Below are 18,701 nucleotides of genomic sequence, written 5' to 3'. Positions count from 1 at the left end.
ACCCTTGACTTCAAGTTTGTATCTTAAGGAATCTGCGACTTACCTGTCTTTTGGACAGAATACTATTTATATATAATTTTGGTCAAGTGAGTGCTTCCTCTCTCTTCTCATGTACACATTTATCCTATTCAATTTTCGTGTGAGTACTTAACTTTTTTTCATTTTTTTCTTTTCTTTTCAGGACTAGCCCAAGGTCAGCCATCATCGGCATACAGACAGTATCCATCAGCTCACAGTGCAGCCCCTGCATTCTACTCCCAAGTGCCGAGTAAAGTTGCTCCTTCGTACATGGATGGCCAACATGGAGATAACTATTACTCCAGCAGCTATGCAGCTTTGCCCCAAAACCCTCCACCACATCCTATCCATCCTAATCTTGTGAGCACAAGTCAACAAGCACACCAGTTGTATCACACGTCACCTCAAGGTTACCATATTCCAGTATCACAAGGAGTAGGGCCTTCAACAGTTAATGCAAATCCTGGTTTCCAGCAGCCACACCCTGCAATTGCTAGTGAATATGGTTATGCATCATATCCTGTCACTTCATCATGTCCACCTCAGGGAATGCCCACTTATTCTGGCCAATATGCGTCCTCCACAGCTGGTAGTACACAATATGCAGGATCACTTCGACCGTCAGTCCCGTGTGAGTATGGACAAATGATGGCCTCCCAAAGCATTCAAGCCATCCCTCAGGTCAATAATAATGCAAATAAGTTCTTGGTTGGGGGTGGCCCTTCAGTTCTTCATCATAATTTGCATCAACATAGTGCACCGGCAGTGCCAGGTGCAGAACAGCAAAGGTTCCTTGATGGTCAACTGCAAAACCATGGTGTCTCTTCACTTGAGAAACACCATCCATCGAGTACAGGTAAGAATTGCATACTTAACATTGCCTTGTTGTGCTGGTAAATATTGTTTTATGATATATACAAAATGTGACAATCACAACTTGAGTGTACAACAGTGAAGAAAAAATATAACTAAAGGAACCCTTAAAACAGAGAAAATGATATCATTTGCAATATAATACTGTATGTGACTTTTGATGATTTCTTAAGAATTATGTAATTTGGATGGAACCTCCAATCTTCAGTATTAGTAAGTAATGAAGCTGCCCGATTTAAGCCAGGATAAATATGAGTGTGATCAGATATGGAGTTATACTGGGAAGGTTCAGGGCCTAGTCTATGGTCCCATTCAACAGCCAAAACAAAATGTCAATTCAGGGAATCCCAATGCCTTCAATATGAATGTTAGATGGTGCAATCAGAGGACTGATATCCACATCTGGTTGTTGAATATAACTTTATAGGTGATTAAAATGAGGAAACCACACACTCATCCATGGCTACACGTAATGGCATGGACAGCTTGGCAAAAATAGAAAGGAAGAAAATAGAACCAAAAAAGACCAAACTTTTCAGTTGGTTTTGAAAGAGGTGGTGTCTGTTAAGTTGGGGAGGGGAGTGAAACAATTATTTAAACAAAGACTCTTGTGGGTATTAGAGTGACACATAGGGCAAAATAGGCAAGTTGTTTTTCTTTATATAGCATATATAGCAGGGTATGAGTTGTAGTTAGTTTCTTCTCTTGTCCAGTGTAACTGTTGAGTTGATGCACTCTCAGAAATATAGGAAATAGCAGCTCAGCAACCGCACAAGCCAATATTCCTTAAAAGAAGACTCCAAGCACAATAATCACTACAGCCTTCTGCCACAGTTTTCTGGCTCTCTCCCAGGGTAAGCAGCCAAACCGATTATCTGGGCTCTGTTTCCACCTCCAGTTGAGCCTGCAGCACAGAGCTAAGCCAGGCCATGCAGGCCAGGCTCATTGTTGGAAAGTGTCAGTTGAGCAGACTTTTATGGTAATGCTTCTTAAGGTGTTCCCTTAAAGGACCACAATAGTGCCAGGAAAACATACTTGTTTTCCTGGCTCTATAGGGTCCTTGGGTCCCCCTCACCCTCTTGGCCCCCCTCCCGCCGGGCTCTAGGGGGAGGAAGGGGTTAAATTCCTACCCTTTTCCAGCGCCGGGACCCCCTCTTCTCTTCTGACGTCATCGGCTGAATGCGCATGCGCGGCAAGAGCAGCGCGCACATTCAGCCAGTCTCATAGGAAAGCATTGACGCTGGCATCTTCTCACTGTGAAAATCACAGTGAGAAGTGCGGAAGCGCCTCTAGCGGCTGTCAATGAGACAACCACTAGTGGCTGGATTAACCCATTTGTAAACATAGCAGTTTCTCTGAAACTGCTATGTTTACAGCAGGCAGAGTTAATCCTAGATGGACCTGGCATCCAGTCCACTTCATTAAGCTGAAGTGGTCTGGGTGCCTATAGTGGTCTTTTAATTTTTCCAAGGAGTAATATCAATGCTAATAATAATAGTAGCAACCAGGTTGTAGAAATCTATACATGAGCTATGTGCAGCAAAATGAATGTACCATGAAGTGGGTTGTAGCCTGCTTTTGAACACAGAAGACACACAGTCTGGTTACAGCAAGATATCAGATTCACTTGTGAGTGGTAAGTATCACTACTACTAATGCTAGATAAAACTGGTTCACAGAGAGTTTTTACAAAGAAAAAAATATTCCACCTTCTGTTCTCAGCCTTTTTGGCTAACCTGACTTGGATGAATACATTAATAAAATATGAGTTCAAGTCCTTGTATTTGCATTGTTTTAAATGTATCCATTACAATTTATTATTATTATTGCACTGCAATCTTTGTAGTGTGTATTGGCAGTTTATAAATACAATAATTGAATCTAGTTACTATTGTCAGAATGAACATTATATTTGCGGCATCTGCAGTATTTCATTAGCAAGAAAACCATTTAGAAATGTTTGTGGTTTTTTTTTTGTTCTTTCTATCTTTCAGTGTCTTCTGCGTTCCCTGTGTCCAGGCAGAATGCAGATAGCATGCAAACGTCTTTTGGATTACCTTCAGTTACATCCCTCGCTCAGCACCCTACAGCTGGGAACCAGACATCGGGAGCTCTAGTGTCTACTGGACAATCTCCCCATCCACCAGTACAAGAAGGTAACTGCAAAAACACTGGAGTAAACATATTATTCCTCTTGTTACCCCTAATATAAGTCTTTAAAGGAACACTATAGAGTCAGGAATACAAATGTGTATTCCTTACCCTATTATGTTAAAAACACTATATACGGTACCCCCCAAGAGTTAAACCCCCCTTTTATGCCAGCGCTGCTGGGTCTGCAAGCATTGGCTACGCCCCTGATCTGCCCTTTTGATCATAGCCAATCCAATTAAAAGATTTCGCATCTTGTACTTAATGAGCAAAAGTTGAGTTCTGCTCCCAAAAATCAAATACGTGATTAGACTTTTTTAATTTAAACAATGTGAGCAAAAGTTGAGTACATAATCACCTACAGCTCAGAGCTATAATAGAAGGTGAAGAGAAAGAACAAACAGCTGAGCAGAGTCCTCAAAAGGGAAAAATGCCAGCACTTGCACACATTGGCCACTAATGTACTCACAGGTGCCCTTCTCCAACAAATTCTTAAGCAAAGGAGAAAGCGGATATACCAAACAAGAATACTAAACACCCATTACCCCTGGCTGTTCATTCACACTCATGATCCCATCCATCCACACTCATTATCTCAGCCATACATGCGCACTCATAATCCCCAGCCGTCTTTACACATCCATTAAACCTAGCCATCCATGCACACCTATTTATCCCAGGCAACATCCAATACCAATTGGACCCAGCAATCCATGCACACTCATTAATCCCAATGAACTTTCAAAACACATCAGCCCCAGCCATTCAACATACTTTGCAAAGTATGACTCTCTCTTCCTCTACCTGAGCTGCATTGAAAAGTTTTTAATTGTTTACTACTTCTTCTATTGTTGCAACTTATTTTTGTGTTTTGGAGCAAATCTTTAACAGACATATTAAAATAGCTAACAATGTACATGATAATGTTTGATCTGTAACCAAGCAAAACTTGTACAGATCATAGAAATAACTGATAAATTGCAAGTAAAATTGAAAGTAATTTTGAAGAACTTTGCTGTTGGATGTAAATCACAAGTAAACTGTTTTGCAATTGCATCATAGTAAATACCTAATTAGGCAAGGTATTTACTATGATCCAATTGTAAACAGGGTATGTGAATTAACCACATGTAATTAAAGAGCGTGCAATATGGAAACTGTTTACTTTTTATTACGGGCATGTAAATAGGGCTCCAAGTAAGTTGTCATACTATGTTTAAGTTTATCCTCTTACCTTCCATTAAAAGCACCGGGGCATCATCACATCAATAACCTCAGTATTCTTAATCTTTGCACAGCTGTAGAATTATTCGATGAAATAAACATTTTATAAAGGTTTTTATAAAAGTTTTACCCTTCTTAAAGCATACAAAGGCAGGAAGGAAAAGCTTTGATCTCATACAACATTATGGTGTGGTTGTTTTTTTTTTGTTTTTTTTTAATATATAAATGTTTGAATTGATCTAGGATATGGCTTAATGTTGTAAGTGATGAAGTTGCCATAGTTTGTGTCCTGTTGTAGGTCGTGAAATTCAGCATTGTGGGGGAGGCCTTGCATAATGATTCTCTGCTTTCCTGTCAGTCTGACCATTCTTGTCTTTTGTGCTTTCTGTACTCTACAGGCATGCAGTATGCTGGATATGTCAATAATCAAGCTAACTCTGCACCATCTCCCTTGTCATCCAGCTCAGACGATGATGAGGAAGAGGAGGATGATGAGGAAGCAGGTCTGCTTTAGCTTTTTTACGGTGTCTAGCATGATCCCTTATGACTGTTCCTTTCTCCTTGTACAATTACTAACTTTACTGACCTATTTTACTGGAAACATTTGCACAAGGCTCCTTTTGTGTATAGCATTGTTAAAAATGTTGTTCTCTACAGTTTGGTTGGTTAGTTTATTCTTTCTTCAGTTCCAGATTATAATGGTATACCTGTTGTTTGCATGAGAAATATGGTGGATTTCCTTGGTTATCCCTTATAATTTTGTTTCTCTTTATAAAATGGCAGTCAAAGTGTTAGTTGCAGGAACTTCTGACAGTTTGATCAAACCATGCGCCTGAAATTTAATGAAATGTTCATCCATTCTTTTCAGTGAGTTGAACATAAAACTCATCTGATTGTCTGAACTCTTACAAACTTTAATTATCATAAATCCTCTGAAATATTACATTCTAAGTGTATTGTATTCTGAGATTTGTATTGTACACCTTAGGTTCCACCCCTCTGGTGTGGTCCATCAGGGGTACTTTAAGGTAAGAATTATTTCAAACGATTCTCATCTGTTTAATTTGTGTCTTAAAGGCACACTCCAAGCACCGTAACCACTGCATCTCATTCTAAGATATCAAACAATATTAGAATGTCACCAGCAGAAGAAGCCAGATGTCTCCATAAAACAAGGCAGGTCCGATGCTGGTTGCGAGTGCTTAGCTAATGCTCTAAACCAGTGTTTGTGGTAGTCTTTTGCTTTAGAGACATCTGGCTTCTCCAGAAGTAGGGCTGTAGTGGTGTTGGGTGCTTAGAGTGTTTCTTTAAAAGCCTCTTCAGGGCTGCAATCTTTTTTTTTTTTTTATACATAATCAAGATAGTGTATTAAAAATATGCAAAATCAACCAATCACAAATAATAATAATAATAGTAGAAAAAGTTAATGCATTAAAAATAATTTCACAAGGCTCAGATTTTCAGCAATTCTCTGTGGGGACTTCATCAGCAATCAGCTTGCTCCAATAACTTTCTTATGGAAAGTGCTGACTTAATCCAATATATCTATGCACAGTTGAGAATTATGGGCAGAACATGGGTTTGCATAAATTGTAGTTCGGTTTTACTGTGATTCTTGATAACATGGGCATCTTTGTTATTGGAGAAACAGTGTTGTTTAGGAGGGAGGGACATAAAGGGAGCTATTGCACAACATATGTTTGTACAATAACGAGAAGGGGGACAGGCTAGGCAGAATGCTGCAAATGTGGTTTTTTTCTGGTTGTTTTTGTCTCTCATTGAAATACTTTACAAAACAAAGCATGCAAAATAATAGCTAAATATTTATGCCAAAATCTGTATAATTGCTTAAAAGTTGTAATGGTGCCCGGAGTATCCCTTTAAATAATTTTTTTTTCTTCTGCTCAAAAATCTAAAACTGGAAAACAAATCAAATACTTAGTAAATATAGGGTAAAATTGTATAGCACAGTAAATATTTTGTGCTTTAAGCTTACTTTGGGCAGTTGCAAATGATTTATCATGTATGCTAAGACACAGTGCATTTAGTGGGAACATTTTAGAAATGGCCCCTTGCTCATATGGCAAAAAACAAAATAAAAGGTACCTATTTCCAACACATCTCCTTTACTCTGGGGAACCACCATAACAACTCTAACTGGCTCCCACAGATACAAGCCACTTTGCTGATAGTCTTTGGGGAGGCCTACTTGGTGATGTACAAATTGTTGTTCATAGTGAAGCAATATTTATGTCACTGGTGCTAGCTCATATCTAGTGAGGAATTTTCACTTCTGTACTATGTGTCAATTTTGACTAGCTTGAATGACATTGGTAGGTGGAGAGCAGATAACTCTCAGGCAGTCACTGGTACCCAGGTTGTACAAAATTAATATTATAATGCAGAAGAAGAAATTCTGCATTATCAGTGCGTCTGTGGAGTTGGTGGCCTTCAAGGGGCTGGGAAGAGCCCTGTTGTTTGTCAAACTGCTCTTGAAGAGACACTATAGGCACCTAGATCACTTAACACAGCATCTAGTGGCTGTTATACTGAAAAATAAAACTCTGCTATATCAATTAGATGGCCCAATAGTGACCATCAGGTTGGCCCACTATTTTGCTGCCCATATGCGCTAGCCTCCCATTGCTTTCCTCAGGGAAAGTAGTGGATAGGCTGATATCATTATTATTATTATTATTATTATTGCCATTTATATATAGCGCCAACAGATTCCGTAGCGCTTTACAATATTATGAGAGGGGGGAATTAACTATAAATAGGACAATTACAAGAAAACTTACAGGAACAATAGGTTGAAGAGGACCCTGCTCAAACAAGCTTGTCTATAGGAGGTGGGGTATAAAACACATTACGGCAGGAAATATCAATCAAATAAGGTGGGAGTGAAGCAGAGCTGGAGGAGAGAGTAAAGTGCTACCCTATAGGAGAGAGCAAGAGACAGGTGTGTAAGGTAGAGGTTACTCTGGGAGGCCATAAGCTTTCCTAACGAGATGGGTTTTAAGGCACTTCTTAAAGGATTGAGGACTAGGGGAGAGTCTGATGGGGCTAGGCAGGCCATTCCATAGGAAGGGAGCCTACGAGAGTTGGCCGTACGGGTGCGAGCAGTGGACAGGAGGTGGTCACGGGCATGATCTCTGCATTGGAGGTGGGACCACACCCGGAGAGAGCAGCGTTGGAGAGAAGGTAAGTTACCTTTTCTTGCACTTGGAGAATGTGGTTGTAACTAAACATTTAATGGACACTATAGGGTTAGTAGTACACATTTGTATTCTTAATCCTACAGTGATCCTTTAAATAGATTGACATACAACCAGAGAATAGGGTGCAGAGGCCTAGGCGACAGTTTTTGAAAAAACTAGCCTACGAATGGACAGATTATATGTTAAAATATAAAGGCTTTATTCAACCCCCATAGGAACTTTAAAATTCTCAAGTAAAGATATTTCTGTATCCAAAATATCTGTTCTATGTCTTAGTAGATGCAGTCCGGGGACAGTATAGACTACGCATTTTGTATTAAAACTTTACTTTGTCTTTACAAAGTATATCGGATTCCCAAAAACAAAACTTTGATTCATTATTAATAAATGAAATGTTTCTGCTTGTTTCATGATGCATTGATCTATTTCATGATTGGTAAAATGTGTTTGTACTCCCTAAGTTGAGCAAAGGTTGCTTGTTGAGTAATTGCTCTTTTCAGTTTAAAGGGACACTATAGTCACCAGAACAACTACAGTTTAATGTAGTTGTTCTGGTGAGTATAATCATTGCCTTCAGGCATTTTTATGCAAACACAGTTTACATTGCCTCTAGGGACACCTCCAAGTGGCCACTCCTCAGACGGAAGTCACAAGCAATAGTGACTGGTCCCTCTGAGCTCACATGCAGTGCTAACGTCCCTTTGAAATCAGTAGTTAACCCAGCGAGGTGTTCTTGGGGACACATGCATTCATATACTTAATTATTGTTCATTAATTTAATTTACTTAATTTTCTACTTACATCACATTTAAATGTCAACAGGTCCCATGTTATTAACTAAAACTCAGAAACATAGAAACATAGAATGTGACGGCAGATAAGAACCATTCGGCCCATCTAGTCTGCCCAGTTTTCTAAATACTTTCATAAGTCCCTGGCCTTATCTTATAGTTAGGATAGCCTTATGCCTATCCCACGCATGCTTAAACTCCTTTACTGTGTTAACCTCTACCACTTCAGCCGGAAGGCTATTCCATGCATCCACTACCCTCTCAGTAAAGTAATACTTCCTGATATTATTTTTAAACCTTTGTCCCTCTAATTTAAGACTATGTCCTCTTGTTGTGGTAGTTTTTCTTCTTTTAAATATAGTCTCCTCCTTTACTGTGTTGATTCCCTTTATGTATTTAAATGTTTCTATCATATCCCCCCTGTCTCGTCTTTCCTCCAAGCTATACATGTTAAGATTCTTTAACCTTTCTTGGTAAGTTTTATCCTGCAATCCATAAACCAGTTTAGTAGCCCTTCTTTGAACTCTCTCTAAGTTTGGTGAATGGAACCCTACATTATTAAATTATTTATTTGCTACACTGAGAGCTGGTGAGATTAAAGCGGCTCTGTCTTGGCTTTTTTTGGCGGGGGAGGTGAGTTAAATATATGAAACTGCAAGTAGTGTCACTGGTGGCTGTCTGGAATACTAGAGGCACTGCCACTAGAGGCAGTATGTACAATGCAATGTAAACACTGCATTTTCTTTGAAACTGCAGTGTCTTATCTTGCTTAGTTAAGGGGACATGGGCACTGAACCCAGAGCACTTAATTTAGTTGAAAAGTTCTGGGTGCCTATAAAACAAGAAGAAGAGAAAAAGGATTTGTTTAAAAGCAAAACCTGCAAAGTGACAGAACTGCTTTAAGACCACAATAACTAAGCTGAAAAAATGCAAATTCAATCTGTTGCAAGATTATCTTTTAGTAATACCTTGTGATTATATTTTTTCAAATTACTGCTTCGGTTCTGCAGCAAAATTGATGTTGAGAGATTTAAAATTGTTCACATTTAAAATGAATGGAAACAACATCAATCCTGTAGAAATGAACTGCACTGACCAGTTAGACTAGTGCCACGGATATGTAATGATAATAAAAAAAAAAAAATATATATATATATATATCTTGATATCCATGTATTACTAGGTATTGATGAAAGTTCCTCCACCACCAGCAGTTCATCCTCAGAGCCGAAAAATTATGATGTCCTTGAAGGGGGAGGTTACACAGGTAACTAGTTCTTTATGACCACGATTATAATCATGGTGCCAGTTGAATAAAAACACGTACAGGGTTTTTTTATTAATGTGATAGTTGTCCTGAATTCAGAGTGAATTTCAAATTTAAGGCCAAAAATAGCAAAATTAGAGAAATTCTACAAGTCACCTTGTTTTCAATTGGCCTATTTTGGTCTAAACATTCACTTTGAATTCCTGGTAATTGTCATGTTAGTAACTAATTTTAAACATATTCAGTGGCTACCGTATATATTCGAGTATAAGCCGACCCGAATATAAGCCGAGGCCCTAATTTTACCCCCAAAAAACTGGAAAAACTTATTGACTCGAGTATAAGACTAGGGTGGGAAATGCAGCAGCTACTGGTAAATTTCTAAATAAAATTAGATCCTAAAAAAATTATATTAATTGAATATTTATTTACAGTGTGTGTATATAATGAATGCAGTGTGTGTGTATATGATGAATGCAGTGTGTGTGTATATGATGAATGCAGTGTGTGTGTAGATGAATGCAGTGTGTGTGTATATGAATGCAGTGTGTGTATATGAATGCAGTGTGTGTGTATATGAATGCAGTGTGTGTGTATATGAATGCAGTGTGTGTGTATGAGTGCAGTTTGTGCAGTGTGTATGTATGAGTGCAGTGTGTGTGTGTGATGCAGAGTGTGATGCAGAGCCTTGGTGGGGGGTGGGCATTTTTTATATTTTTTTTATTATTATTTAAAAAAAAAATTATATTATTATTTATTTATTTTTATTATTTTATTATTATTATTATTATTATTTTTTCGTCCCCCCTCCCTGCTTGATACATGGCAGGGAGGGGGGCTCTCCTTCCCTGGTGGTCCAGTGGCATTGGCAGTTCAGTGGGGGAACGGAGGGGGGCTGGCAGAGCGTTTACTTACCTCTCCTGCAGCTTCTGTCAGCTCCCTCCTTCTCCGCGCCGGTCCGTGCAGCTCTTCTGTCAGCTCACACTGTAAGTCTCGCGAGAGCCGCACTATGGCCCCGCGGCTCTCGCGAGACTTACACTGGGAGCTGACAGAGGTGCTGAACGGACCGCCGCGGAGGAGGAGGGAGCTGACAGGAGCTGCAGGAGAGGTAAGTAACTGCACACAGCCCCCAGTCTGTATTATGGCAATGTAAATTGCCATAATACAGACATTGACTCGAGTATAAGCCGAGTTGGGGTTTTTCAGCACAAAAAATGCTTATACTCGAGTATATACGGTAATGCCTTTGGCATAACTGCCACACACCTAATTTGTTGTTTGTTTTATTGTTTACATGTTACTCAGGTTAGAGAACATACTTGACATACATATATTTGCTTCTAATTTGTTATTAGAGACTTTGTTTAAATAGACATAAAATTAAAAGTGTTTAGAGTGCAAATATCATGCAATACCATCTTCAATTTAAAGGAACACTCCGGTGTTATAAATATGCTGGGGTGTTCTGTAGTGGATTTCTGGGTTCCTCCTTTCATGTAAAAAAAAAAATATATATATATATATATATATATATATATATATTTTTTTTTACGTCTGCACCAGCTTTGAAAGCAGTCTCCTTGTTACATCTCCACACGGCCTCTGGTGGATCTTCACGAGTGATCGTTGCTCGGCTAATACAGGATGTCTGATAAAGAAGCATTAGGAAACATTGTGCATGCGTATCAATGCTAAAGAAACATTAAATCCAGTGTGTCTGTATGTGAAGTGTCTTTTCCACCTTGAGGTGAAAACGTTTGAAGAAGATATGGCAGGATTCAACTAAAGAGTTTTATAAAAGTGCCGATAACTCTTTAAATTTAATTATTTAGCGACAGATGTGGAGTTCCTTTTTTTTCCTTTCTTTAATAGTTTTTTTTCTAGCAATCTAAATACTTGGTAGCAATTCTGAAACGTACACTTTAACAACATTTCTTAGAAGATGAAAGAAAGCGTTAGAAACCTCCTTTTAATATTTTTATTTTTTTTAATTTACTTGGGTAAAGCAAAGAAAATGGGAGCTATCTTTTTTTTTTTTCCCAAATTAGACCTAGGTTAATTTTACTGGGCACTTAAATTAAGGGTTGCTTGTGATCAACTTTGGAAGAAAACACATCATTGGCTTGGTATAGTCAGTAATTATTGATCATTTTATTAAAAGCAGCATGAATAATTGTTTTGTATTTCTAGAGGCACCACCGAGTGGCCCATCTCTTACCAATGTCTCCAAACCTGCTAAGGCAATTGGCCATGGATACCCAGCACTTCAACCTGGCTACCAAAATGCCACATCACAACAGAACTCCCAGTCTAATACTCCTGTTCACCAACCTAGCTATTCACAGTATTCTACGGTAAGAAACTTGTTACAGTAAAATAAGCCTCTGATGCAAAATGATGCATGTACTTGACAAAATTATGCATGTACTTGTATGGCTGCATGTACTTGACAAGCCGCAAATACATTTTGAAACCATTTCTATGAATCCTTTATTCAGCACCTAAAATGTCACTTTGTCTCGCATTGCGTGGCAGGAACAGCCATGCTTCCCCTTGCAGGCTCTGCCAAAGTCACATGTGCCGGGTGCTAGTTACACAAGTGCCAATTACTCTGTAAGTACAGCATTTCAAGCAGAAACGCTGCAAATACCAACTCCTACAACCATGACCACTTCAAATCACTAAAATGGTCACTATGGCTGTAGTAACCCTTTAATGTGAAATGGTGATTTGTATAATTATTTTACTCATAATATGAAATATTCAAGAGTTTTTTTTTTTTTTTTTTTTAAATATTAAAACAATAAGCCTTAAAGGGGAACCAGAACAACTACAGCTTAATGTAGTTGATCTGGTGAGTATAATCATTATATGCAGGCATTTTCATGCAAACACTGCCTTTTCAGAGAACAGTCAGTGTTTACATTCCACTTAGGGACACCTCCAAGTGGCCACTCCTCAGATGGCCACTGGAGGTGCTTCCTGGCTCAGTGCTGCACAGTAGGCAGCTCTGGTGTTCAGCGTCCCCACGCTCTGCATGGGGACTCTGAATTTTCCTCATAGAGATGCATTGATTTAATGCATCTCTATGAGGAGGTGCTAATTGGCCAAAATGGCGTATGGCCCGACCCCTTGCCAATTTTAGCCAATCCAAAGGTTTCCCCATTGCAAAGCATTGGATTGACTTAAAATCTGCAATTCTGATGATGTCACCAATGGGGGCGGAGCCAGCTCCGGCTGACCCGCGTGGCGCTGGGAATGCAGTGAGTTTCATTAACATGTAAGGGGCTTAAAGTGGGTTTTGCACTCTAGGGTCAGGAATACATGTTTGTGTTCCTGACCCTATATTGTTCCTTTAAGGTAATGATTAAAATTTAGTATCTTTTTATCTTTAGTAGTTATAAAGGGACTCTCCAGTGCCAGGAAAACATATCCGTTTTCCTGGCAATGCAGCACCCTGCAGTACCCTCTCCCACCACCCATTCCATGTTGTTGAAGGGGTTAAAACCCCTTCAATGACTTACCTGAATCCAGCGCCGATATGCCTCTGCGCTGGGTCAGGCTCAGCCCACGCCAATGTCAGTCGGTAGGGGAGACCTAATGCGCATGCAATGCTTTCCTATGGGGATTCCGGCGACGCTGGAGGTCCTCATACATAGTGTGAGGATGTCCAGCATCGTTTAAATCACTTTTCGTGTTCTAAGATCACGGAAGTCCCTCTAGTGGCTGTCTGATAGAGGTTCAAATCCCTCATCTGGCACTTCTGGGGTGACCTAGTCTGGCAGTCTGGATGTCGCGGTGAGAACCGTGACAACAGGTATGTGAGGCCATAAGCTTTCCTAAAGAGATGGGTTTTAATGAAATGTTAATTGATTATCAATGCCGAAACGGTGATATGGTAACCATATCTGACCATATTATCAACTAAATTTAAAGAACTGAAGTGGCTCAGAGGTAGGAACACAGGCTTATAACCATAAAGCACCCAGGTTCAAATCTCCTGTTGGGCACTTCTGGGGCGACCTCGTGAGAACTGTGACAGTTAATAACTTTGCTAAGAGCAGTCTCAGTAGAGCGGACAAAAGGAGCAGGGATATGGGACGCTAGAGGGGGAGGACAGGTCAAGAGATATTTTTGCAACTGAATTTTGGCTCAGAGGTTAGACAGCAGGATTAGGATAGCAAAGTACCCAGGTTCAAATCCCCTAGAGGTTAACACAGTAAAGGAGTTTGAGCATGCATGGGATATGCATAAGGCTATCCTAACTGTAAGATAAGGCCAGGGACTAATGAAAGTATTTGAAAAAATGGGCAGACTGGATGGGCCGAATGGTTCTTATCTGCCGTCACATTCTATGTTTCTATGCCTGTATTCCAGTGTCCAACATTAATGTATGGTATGGTTCCCTGGCTTTCACACTTGCCATCTAGCTAACACTCTCAGCAGCCCGCTGGTAAAGCATTGGGAATTCTCTGGGCTTTGAGAAAGGGAAGGCAGGCAGCTGCCTGGATGGCTGGGGGCATGCAAGGGATTGTACAGAAAGTTGTGAACCAAAAAATACATTACATACATTTTTACTTTCCAAAGTAGGTCATTTATACAGGAATCTTGTCGCTTGTTACTATCTGTCACAGGCACATATGGCTTTGTTCTTTAGTTATGGATTATAAGGATCATCCAGGCTCAGCTATGAATCTCCTTAAATAGGAGAGTAACATGCACACGAATTTGGCCCTGCTTATGTGTTTGTCAGTTTCCTTGAGTGTTATTTAAAAAATATTATCTTTTCAAGTCCCATGCTGCAATGGGGTGGCATTTCACAATTCTTGAAAACAAATGCATGGTGTAGCTGATTGTCTTCAGCTGCCACTATTAAGTCAGGCCCTGGATTTATGAGATCATGGAAATAAAATACAACACGAGTATAGGAAAGCTCAATAGCACATACTTGGTACAATAATTGCATCTCAGGATCATGGAAACCTTCAAACTAGTGATTTTTATTAGGCCATCTCTCAAACGCCGCAAAGGCTTTCCCCCCCCCCTCAATTTACCTTCTCATGCTAAAATTGTATCTATACTTCGTTGCTCTTGTTTTTTTGTTAATGTTTTTTTTCCATCTCCCCCTTCTTGTATATTTCTGCTTGACAGCATTACAACCAACTGCCAGCTTCTCTTGGAGGATTAAGTCTTCAACAGGCTCAACAACCAGAAGGCCTGCGACCTGTGAACCTAATTCAAGATAGGAATGTCCTCCCTCCATCCACCTTGCCTGCTCCAGCTCCTAACATGAGTTTGGACCTTAGAAAGTTAAACTGCAATCCAGAGTAGGTATTCTTCATCAGTGAACAGAATCATTTTTAATATATTTTTTTTTAATTCTTTATTTTTGTTGCGCACGTTATACATAGCAATGACATGCGCCACAACAGCGTGTCTGAGATTGTACTTAAATTGAACAGTGGCATGAGGAATTGCACAGTTTTATATAATTATAACAATCATCAGATTGGCTAAACAGTGAAGTCATTAGAATAAAGTGAAAAAGGTCAACGCTTAACAGTGCTAGGCTAGGTATGCTATCATAGTTGTCCACATTTTTAGGCTACCAAGCTAGTGTACAATTTGTGTAGGCATTATAAGAAGGGTTATTGAGTCTTGTAGGGGAGCAACAGCATGCAGTATAAGCTTCAATGAACCACATTAGCTTACATTTAAATAGGCAATTTTTTTGTAATTTTAGATTCTCTTTTACAATGTAGTTACAGTGCTGCCTTGCATAGTGGTTTTCCTATTTACAAGAAAATACTGTAAGCAGAGTGTGAGTTGTTATTCAGGCTAGTGTTGAGGTATAGACAGGTTATCTGTACGTTAGCTAGTCTAAATGTTCCAGCAGTGCATTTTATGTAACAGTGATAGGTACAGGCGAGTTTTAAGTAGCTTATATAGTAATTCAGAGACAAGCAAGTCAGTCATACCTCTAAGTGTATCTGACAGTGTTAGAGAGGCCACCTAAACTGTGTTTGACTCTCGATTCACATGGAAGTTTAGAGCAGGCTGAGTGTTAATCAATCTATTACCATTAGACCTAGTGAAACACGGAATCGTTGGTTGCAAGTGTTACTCTGGCCTAATCGGTCAATTAATTATGCGTATGAGTATGAGTATTGATCAATGAATTATAACATAAACAACGTGAACTTATATTGCATTGCATATTTAGTGTAGTGTACTGCTAGCGTTTAAAACATATTTACAAGTTGTTTCACGAAAACAAACCGCTTTAGACCAAATAAAGTCCTGGTACCTCCTACATGCTCCATAGGAAAGACAGGTGTTAGATATCTTATCAAGATAATAGTAAGAGAGGCAGAAACGAAAAATTATACCAATAACGATAACAGGGAGCGGCTAGGTAAGTTCGGCAATTGCGGGTCTGTGTCCTCTGGTGTTAGGGGACTTGCAGCGTGGATAGCAGAGCTGCGGAGGGTTGTTCTGCCACTTTCAGCCGATGCCCTTGCTGTGTGCTAGCCCAGGGCGTGGATGCGAGTTGAGGCTTAGGGAGTCCATGTAGCCCTGTGAGCTCTGTTAGTTGTCGGTGTTTCGGGGACTTGGTGTGATGCGGTAATCCCACAGGTGTGGTTGGTGCCGATCGGCTGCACCCTGCTTTTCCATGTGGGGCTCTGCTTCTTTCATTCTCCGGCGTGAATGCAGTGATGTGTGGTCTGACTGGGGCCCACGGCTTAGTTCACGGGCTGGGGCGAGTCCCTTAGGCCTTCTTCGTGCCGGTGGGTGACACTGTGATGCGTGGCCCTTCTGCCCGAGTGATCTGGGTACATGGGGTAAGTCTCTGCCGGAACGCTGTGTGGTGCAGCATCGACGGGTTGGGCAGACATGTTTGCGTTGGTGCCCTGCTCGGATGGTCTTTGGTGCTGGGCGATGCCTCAACCGTCGGGCTGTTTGAGGTGGGTCGCTGGGTTGCGGTCGCTTCGAGGGAGCAGGAGGCCAGGTTGGTGGGGTTTGATTCAGCTTACGCTCCAGCTTCCTCCAGAATGCTTCGAAATGGAGGTTAAGTCGTGTAAGAATATCATGTTTGTCGAGTGAGTCGTCGGCACATGTCGGATCCGCCATTTTAGGTAGGCCTCCGTTTGTGGGCGACTTTCCATTTTTCAGCTTATCTGGGATAGCCACCCCAGGGTGGACCGGGATCACCCCCGCAGGTCCAGGGGGGGATAGCAGGGTTGACTTGTGCGGTTGTCAGCTACAGGGCGCCTCCGGGTCAGGGGAGCGGCCGCCTCCCCCGCCCGGCGTACACTAGGCCGCGATGCCGTTCGTGGCTCCATCTGGCTCCAGTCAGGTAGCAGAGTGGCCCGCTGTGTGCCCTTTATCGTGGGCGACCAGTGGGTGTTCGATACTGCCGGTTGTGTCGTTTTCGGCTTGTTTTGTGGAGATTTTGCTGGAGCTCATGGAAAACACGACTCTCCGCCATGATGGTTAGGCCCCGCCCCTAATATTTGGTTTTAATGTAAAGAAACTATAATTACATATAATCACATTTCTGTACTTGTAAGAAGTGAAAAATAATTAAATGTAAAAATTCACATGTCTCATGTCTCTAAGCTGTCTCTAAGCTGCATTCATAAAGGACAGCCACTAGAGACCGGATTAACCCTCAGTGTAAACATAGCAGTTTTTTTGAAACTGCTATGTTTTCAGCTGCAGGGCTAAAACTAGAGGGACCTGGCACCCAGACCACTTAATTGAGCTGAAGTGGTCTGGGTGACTATAGTGGTCCTTTAACTTCGTGTCAATCCGTGTTATAAGTCCCTTCCTTTGCAACTGGCAGGTAGCCTTGAGAAAGCATACAGAGAAGAGGAGAAATGAAACAATGTTTAGATTTCTCATCTCAAGTGGCAGTGTTTTCCCCAGCTTTGCCTTGTCTTAACTAGATTTTCTAATTTGGGAATCCGTAGATTCTTTTGTGTTTTATTCACTGGTGTAAATTCCAGGAAAGTGATAGTTTTTCTTTAATTATTAACTTTGTTGCTGCTAAAGTGACCCCCAACTCTATTAGTAGTTGTAGCAGGTTTTGGTCATTTGTTTCTCAAGACTAATTAAGGGGTCTCCTGAAATTGGCGTTTTTTTTAAACTTGTATTCACTTTTTGACAGAAAGTACAGGATGCTATTGTATTTATTAAAACTGTAAACAACCTATATTGTTGTAATTTATATTTGAAACCAAATAGCAAAATGTGAGGTTGTGGTTGTATGATTCAGCCCATGATCCTCTGTCATGTGAGTGTAAATAATACTTGAATATCCATGTGTAAACTGGGAGAGTAATTGGCCCTCCCCTTAACAAACACATTAAGATGTGCTGCTACAAGTTAGTCAACTATGTGCAATCAAAGGCAATGAGAATGTTAGTGCTTTAATAAAGGCTGTTACTTGAAGTGTACAGTATTAATTCCTTTGTATTAATGGAAAAGCATTTACTCTTTAATAACCTTCTTAATAGCAAAGAGTTACTTAAACTTCCGCTAATGCTTTAAACCCGTTTTGGCAGAAATATACTACTTATGTGTGCACAAGATTTTAAATAGGCTTTATTGTGCTTTTATTTTAAACACTGTCAGAAGGGCAGGACATTGCTTACAATATGCTGCTAAACCTTCCAGAAGCATGTAGATTATTTTATTTTTTTAGTAAAAAAACTAGAAGAAAAAAAAACAACTATTGGTAAGGATCATAATATGTATCTAGTATTTGAGCTTTTAAAAAGCATAGTGCTCTAACATTGTCTACCCTTCCTTCCAGTTACTTCAGTAAAGCTAAATGTGTTTTGCTATAATTCTTGGCATCGTGTAAGTCATAAACATCTGCAGTTTTAAGAAAAGCCATCACTACTGTAGGTCTTTTTTCTCTTTCTTTGTGTTCTAGAATATTAAGAGAGCTATATCAAACAGAAAATGGGACTTTGAATTTCATCCAATTATTACCAAAATGTATATTTCTATTGTGGAAGGAGAACGTCAGCTTTAGTTATATTACAAAAGTAGGCCAAATCAGGGGCCTTGGGGAAGAGTCAAAAATGTACTTTACTACATCGATGGGGCAGTGCCAAGTGACTCTTGGCATCATAACCATTAGTTCAT

General features: G+C 40.1%; 1 protein-coding gene across 4 annotated transcripts in view; it reads left to right on the top strand.

Moving 5' to 3' along the window:
- The window catches only part of SEC24B (SEC24 homolog B, COPII coat complex component), an 83,310-nt gene that overhangs the window by 7,540 nt on the left and 57,069 nt on the right, over positions 1–18,701 (top strand). For 2 of the 4 annotated variants that reach the window (XM_063458361.1, XM_063458360.1), the window contains exons 2-7: positions 182–874; positions 2,886–3,047; positions 4,665–4,769; positions 9,462–9,545; positions 11,736–11,899; positions 14,697–14,872. In XM_063458361.1, coding sequence (XP_063314431.1) covers positions 182–874; positions 2,886–3,047; positions 4,665–4,769; positions 9,462–9,545; positions 11,736–11,899; positions 14,697–14,872 — 1,384 coding nt within the window. The remainder of the gene's footprint in view (positions 1–181; positions 875–2,885; positions 3,048–4,664; positions 4,770–9,461; positions 9,546–11,735; positions 11,900–14,696; positions 14,873–18,701) is intronic. The other 2 variants (XM_063458362.1, XM_063458363.1) reach the window with 2 other exon arrangements.

Source organism: Pelobates fuscus, chromosome 6 (genome assembly GCF_036172605.1).
Source record: "Pelobates fuscus isolate aPelFus1 chromosome 6, aPelFus1.pri, whole genome shotgun sequence".
Lineage (NCBI taxonomy): Eukaryota > Metazoa > Chordata > Amphibia > Anura > Pelobatidae > Pelobates > Pelobates fuscus.
Note: the sequence above shows the minus strand (reverse complement) of the source record. Positions and strands in the feature narration are given on the sequence as shown.